We start from the raw sequence: 6,000 nt of genomic DNA, 5'->3' as shown, positions 1-6,000 counted from the left end.
CTCAATGACCAAGGTGACATTTCACAGGGCAGTATATAGAAACGAGTTGAGAGTATACGTGGAAGACATCAGTACAAAATTAAACTTTCAGGTTCAGAGGGACAATTTGAAGAGCATTATTCATGTGCAAATACTGGGCAGAGCAATGGAAAATCAGGAAACACTGCATGGAATTGGTACTTGGAAAACACATATGATGATCATTGAACCCCTGAGAGAGGACAGGCAGACAGCAGCATCCTGGGTGGTGAGGACTTGACACCACAGGAATCAATTAAAGCTCTGTGATCCTCTGTGTTGAGCCAGAAAACCCAAGCTTCTCAAATGTGCAACAACGTTCCCAATCTAGCAGCTTTCAGAAGCACACAATTGAGCCCAAAGTCTCCTTGAATCAGTCAAGTTCACACCCTTATTATAAATTCGCTTAATACCTTTTTAAGTGCAGATCAGGGATTCGAACCTGTGTTCCTCTGCATCATATTGCTTCCAAGACAAGCGTGTTGCCACTGAGCTATACTACCCATGCTAGATGATCATTTCCTTTCCTTCAGGAGATGCGAGATCCTTCCTGACCAAGGTACACTCCGAAAAGAGCGTGTTTCCAGGACAACGGCAATCCTCACAAATGTACTTGTGTATTATCATAATTTAAAATCAAGCAAGCATTTCATGTTATAAAATGCAGTGAAAATCAGTGATTGTTATAGGAATGTTGTTAGAAGATTTTCTATCGATTTTACAAACTTTTTATTTTATTTTTCCTAATTGGGAGCAAACCCATCAAATCACTCCTTTCCTCCGGGTTCTTCTCTCACAACACCCACAAACTTGCCTGATCCTGCCGCTCCTGTGATAAAAGCAGTGCAGAAAGTGTATTGTTTCAGCAACAAAAAATTTAAATTGCTTTTCTGGTTCTAACATGCATAATCTTTAGCACTACCTTTCATTGAGAGCAAATATATTGACTCAATGTTATTGAGTGAATAATGTAATTATTTACGAATGTAGGCCTTCACATTACCATCCCAACCCCAAAGGCCTGCCCAGCATATACATCATACAAACATCTATACAAAAGTGAATGAATGTAATGCTTACAAAAGCCAGCCACCTGAAAACCCCACATAGAAGTCCTTTATGAGGACTGGCTGTGCCAGCCTTGGGACGTACAGCAGCATGGTTGAGGCACAGCACTGTTGGAATGCCACTCCACTCTGATTGCAAATGGAGCTCAGTAAAGGCATCCAATTATCACGGGAAACTGTTGTATCGTGCTTGGTGTGAATGCAGGTGCTTGGGAATGCTGGTGTGCCTGAGAGAATGTTTGGTTGTGAGTGCAGGAATGCCTGTTGTGAAGGTTCCAGAGGATGTCAGTTGGAGAGGCCCAATCTGGGTGATGGGACCCAGCGGTTTGTGTTTGCCATCTTAATGTAACTGGAATAAAGCCTACTTGTGGAACACTATCCAAGATGACTAGGGAGCTTTCTTTATTACAGAAACATTTCAAACTCATTGATTTCACTAAATCACCAGTTTCGGAAGTGCCACGCCTGTACACACACTTGCTCACACACACATCAAGGGGCACACGCTAATCACTCTCCTTCAGAAGCCCATGGGAAAAACTAAACCTTAGATTGTTCATCAGGAAAGCACCCATTGTTCTTAAATTTGCTGCCAGCTCTATAGAATTATCTGTTTATTATTTTTATGAACAATGTTGTTACAAACAAATCTGGGACCGCCGAAGAGTGACAAATGTTCTGTGAGCGGCTTCTCTTGGGGTTGTGGAGTTGGGGCTGCCGTTGGGGGTCTTCTTGCGGAGGCGCAGAGCATGGAGCAAGACGTCAGAAGTTACATTGTCCTCTGCAGGTGGTGACGGTCCAATATCTCGGTAAATATTTGGCTGTGTTACATAAAGCCAGCCACATCAACACGGAAATGGGCACAGCATTCCATGGCAGCACTGTGGTTCTCCCTCCTACAGTAGCACAGCCAAGATCCCCAGGAGGCTGATCAGATGGATTGGAAGTCCTACAAATAATGAGGAGAACAACTTTTAGTGGCTGTGATCCCAAGCTCTACGAACGATAGTATATTTGTAAGGAAACTTGGAATTGGCACCTGATCTTACCTGAAAAGCTGGTGTGTATTGAGAAACCATTACCTACCAAAAATAAGAAATGAATCAATAATCAATGAAATACTATCCTTGAAATAGACATCACAGAGTCATTTAAGGGATGGGTAGCAGGAGGACTAGAAAAGTCATCAATTAGTAGTACACAGACTTCTGTCATCCAATGAAAACTGTTTATTACTATAACAGCAGGGATGGATTTCACGAATCCACCTACACCGCACCCGGAAATTGTCTTCATCGAACTGGAATGGTGACAAGAAGATCTTAGCCTTCATTGAAACAAACATTCTAACGCTATATCAGGTGCAATCGGGCTCGCAGAAAAATAATCCCAAAATCAATAGTTTATAAGAGATGGCACAGAGGAGAGAGCAAGGTGCCTGTTGACCTTCCATAGTACTATGGAGACAGGATTAGGCAAACACCCCCTACCTCTATCCCAGGTTGTCCAATTCCGGGCCTCGAGGGCCAGATCCATGTTAGATTTTCAGTATACCCCTCATTAATATTAATTATATACATTTACATACAACGATTCTAAATGTATGCACATTTTCCTCATGAATATTAATGCGGGATAGCCTGAACAACTGTCAGTATCCCCACCCTCAAGGACGGAAGTTGGATAACTGCTACACATTCTGACTTCCAAAGAGCCTGAATACTTGTGTAAATTAAGAAGGAAGCCAGATGCAGCTCTCTCTGACTTCCATACACGCTAACCTACAAGTGAGCACAACCATGGTGCTGGATCTGCAAGGAACATTGTCCTCTTTGCATCAGCGACACATAGATTAACGGAGTCATATACAGGTTCTTAAATTAAACAAATAAAGACATAGGGCCTCATTACGACCCAGGCGGTAAGGGGTTAACGGCAGCGTTAACAGCGCCGACCCTTACCGCCTGAGTACGAGGTCCCTTAGCGCCATGGCGCTTTTAACACTTGCTTTTAGCAGGTGTTAAAATCCATGGCGCTAAGGGACCATGGAGTTAATTACGCCACCGTAATTTACGGTGGCGTAATTAACGCCTTCCCCACTCCCATTATGCCCTATGGGGCAAAAATGGGAATGGGGAAGGGTAAATGGGGATTGGGGACTTACCGCCCCGCCAAGGTCGGAATGGGGCGGTAAGTCCGCCAACCACCATGGCGTAAACGTAGTTTACGCCATGGTGGTAAAGTCACGGCCCAGGCGGTAACTTACCGCCTGGGTCGTAATGAGGCCCATATGCTATTAATAAAAAAGGAGACAATCCGAGTATGGAGGTAGCCATGCCTATATCTGCGGCATGGCTACCCCATACCGGGTACCGGGTCCGAGTTCCCTGAATGAGGAAGTACCAGGCCAATTCGACCTTGGAGGACCTGGTATATCCCCATTCAGGGAACCCAGACCCTGTGCATCCCCATTTCCATTCGAGCCCCCATTGGGCTCAATGGGAATGGGGAGCATGCTAACAATGGGCCTGTTAATTCCATACTAGTTATTCTGTTGCCACCACTTTTTTCCCACACCACCATACTCCTATTGAGCCCCAATGTCTAAAGAAGTAGAAATGTTTAGAATGTCTAGTATCTTTCAGAATAAAATACCTTACTATAAAGATTGGTTGAATTGAAAGTGAATGCCTTAGTGGACTCATAATAGTGAGATTCAGATAGGCAGGAAAATATGTGTTTGATAGACTGTTTGATTTAGATTTATATTGTATAGAGCTCCATGGTGAAAACCCGGAGACCAAGTTGGTGGAAGTTAAATCATTATTTTAAATTAATTTTGATTACTGAATACCAGACTGTTTGTTCCTTGCCCAGAATTGTGGGGTGGAATCATATTAATGGGGAGGTTAAATTGGCATGGCACCTCTGCATGAGCCAACATTAAAATACACAAATCTTTCTACAATGGTATGGACAAACGCTGCTCTTTATATTCCAGAAATGGAAGGACTAGGAGCTGAGAGACCTGGTGCTATATATTCCCCCTCTGTTTTCCCTCTGACATCTCCTGATCAAGCAGCACAGATCTCCAGTGGCAAATATGCAGGCAGAGTGCTAGCCTGGGCATAAGGAGAGGATATAGGCACTGCTGTCTCCTCTAGATTCTATATAGATGTGAGCCTACATCCCCAGAACTCCCCAAGCTGTATCTTGCCCACCTTGACCTTCACATCTCCGAGTCAACCTGACGAGCAGATTGCACAGTCAGAGGAGTTGCAAGGGTGCTACATACTTTGCGATGTGGCGGCATGCTGGTGGAGTAACATCATGACCCACTCCTACCCCTTCTCCTCCTTCGCCTGTCAGCAAAGAAAGCAGCCGGATGCAAGATATTCCTGACCTTCTAACCAAGGTTCTCAATAGTGAATTTCTTAGAAAATTAGAAAAGAGTTGTCATGGACTATGCTGGTGCCAAAAGCACGTTTGAGGCTAAGAATGGTTCATTGATCTCTACGGCTGCATTGGATACAGTGTATAAGAGTGTTAACAGATGTGTTCATGGTGAGTGATGCCCTTGTTCAGGATCTAGTGTAGTGGTTGAAGGGAGAAAATTTGAGGCTGGAGTCTTTTTTTTCCTCCAGAATCTAAGGATGCCAACAGGTTGGAGAGCAAAGGTGTAGTTCTTGAGTGGGGACCAATAGAGAGAAAGGGATAGAGTTTACACGTGATATTCATATTTTGGAACACACAGCTATCAAATTATTTTGGCAAGATTTCCATTCCCACTTTCAAGGGAAGGAAGTGATTATTTTGATAGATGGCCAACAGGTTTAGGCAGCTGGCATCATTCAAATTATTTAGGTAAATCCAGAGGTTGTGTTTATATAATGACAGGTTTTCTCTTAGCGGGGAGGGGGGGGGAATTTGAAGGTGCGTGCTCTTAGTAGAATGCATTTATTGTTGTGTGAATGGTCTCTACGTCAGTTGGGAGTGCATCGCATTTTCAAGATGTGTTTTTACCACTTCCAAGAGCAGGAAATGTTGACATTGTTGTTTCCAATAGATTCCCAGGATTGGTGCACTGGAAGATGTTTTGATGATTCCATTGACATTTTAGTGGCTACATACTTCTGCACCAGTATTGTTTTTGCAGGGTGGGCCAAGGATGTTTTCCCAAAGTCGATGGACAATGAATATTGCAATCCAAGCTAGTACAGCTTGAGCAGTTGGGTGATCCTGAGATTTCATGTATTTTTGGAATTGTCTCACTTAGAAGAGCACCATTTATTGGTTAGCCTGGAACAGCTTGAAAATCCACAGCTTCACCTCACTGATGGGGCCCGACTAGGTCGAAACACATGTCTGGGGTTGCTGTTGGTACTCTTGTTCAGAAGAGAGTTGCCTAGCATTTTGGTGCTGGACTGCCCAAGGTGGTGGGACCAGACTGATATGCAAATGGCGATTTCTCCTCTGTGGTTGTAGATCCTCACGAGTGGCCTCCTTCCCAGAGAACAAGCTATTTGGCAATGTTTGTTCTTTTTATAGGGGTTCCGATACCTTTCTTTGAAAATCAACATTTGGCTTCTAAGCGATTAAGGATTCAGTATCATGACCTTTCAATGGGATTAATGGTGCAAATGCTCGAGGCCAGAATAAGAAAACTATTTTTTTTTTTTTATTGTTGTTTTGGTCACGAAAATTAATCAGACCTTTCAACATATTTATATACAAAAAAGCATTAAAAGTAGAAAAAGGATACAAAACAGATTATTCTCATAAAAGTTGAATTATACATATAATAACTCCGGTTCAATTATATATACATTCATTCAATTAATCTAAAAAAAAGATTTATGTCCAGCAATATGAATCACCGTAGTATCACTGTCAACTTCTACATTGTTGCCATGGA

General features: G+C 42.9%; 1 protein-coding gene across 1 annotated transcript in view; it reads right to left on the bottom strand.

Annotated features, from left to right (window-relative positions):
* Positions 1 to 744: 744 nt before the first annotated feature.
* TECTB (tectorin beta) overlaps positions 745 to 6,000 on the bottom strand; it is a 241,620-nt gene continuing 236,364 nt past the window's right edge. The window contains exons 10-11 of the mRNA XM_069612212.1: positions 2,135 to 2,167; positions 745 to 2,034 (exon numbers count right to left, since the gene is read on the bottom strand). Of these exons, the coding sequence (XP_069468313.1) occupies positions 1,982 to 2,034; positions 2,135 to 2,167 (86 nt within the window). The 3' untranslated portion in view covers positions 745 to 1,981. The remainder of the gene's footprint in view (positions 2,035 to 2,134; positions 2,168 to 6,000) is intronic.

The sequence above is a fragment of the Ambystoma mexicanum genome, chromosome 8 (assembly GCF_040938575.1).
Source record: "Ambystoma mexicanum isolate Mex_15411 chromosome 8, UKY_AmexF1_1, whole genome shotgun sequence".
NCBI classification, from domain to species: domain Eukaryota; kingdom Metazoa; phylum Chordata; class Amphibia; order Caudata; family Ambystomatidae; genus Ambystoma; species Ambystoma mexicanum.
Note: the sequence above shows the minus strand (reverse complement) of the source record. Positions and strands in the feature narration are given on the sequence as shown.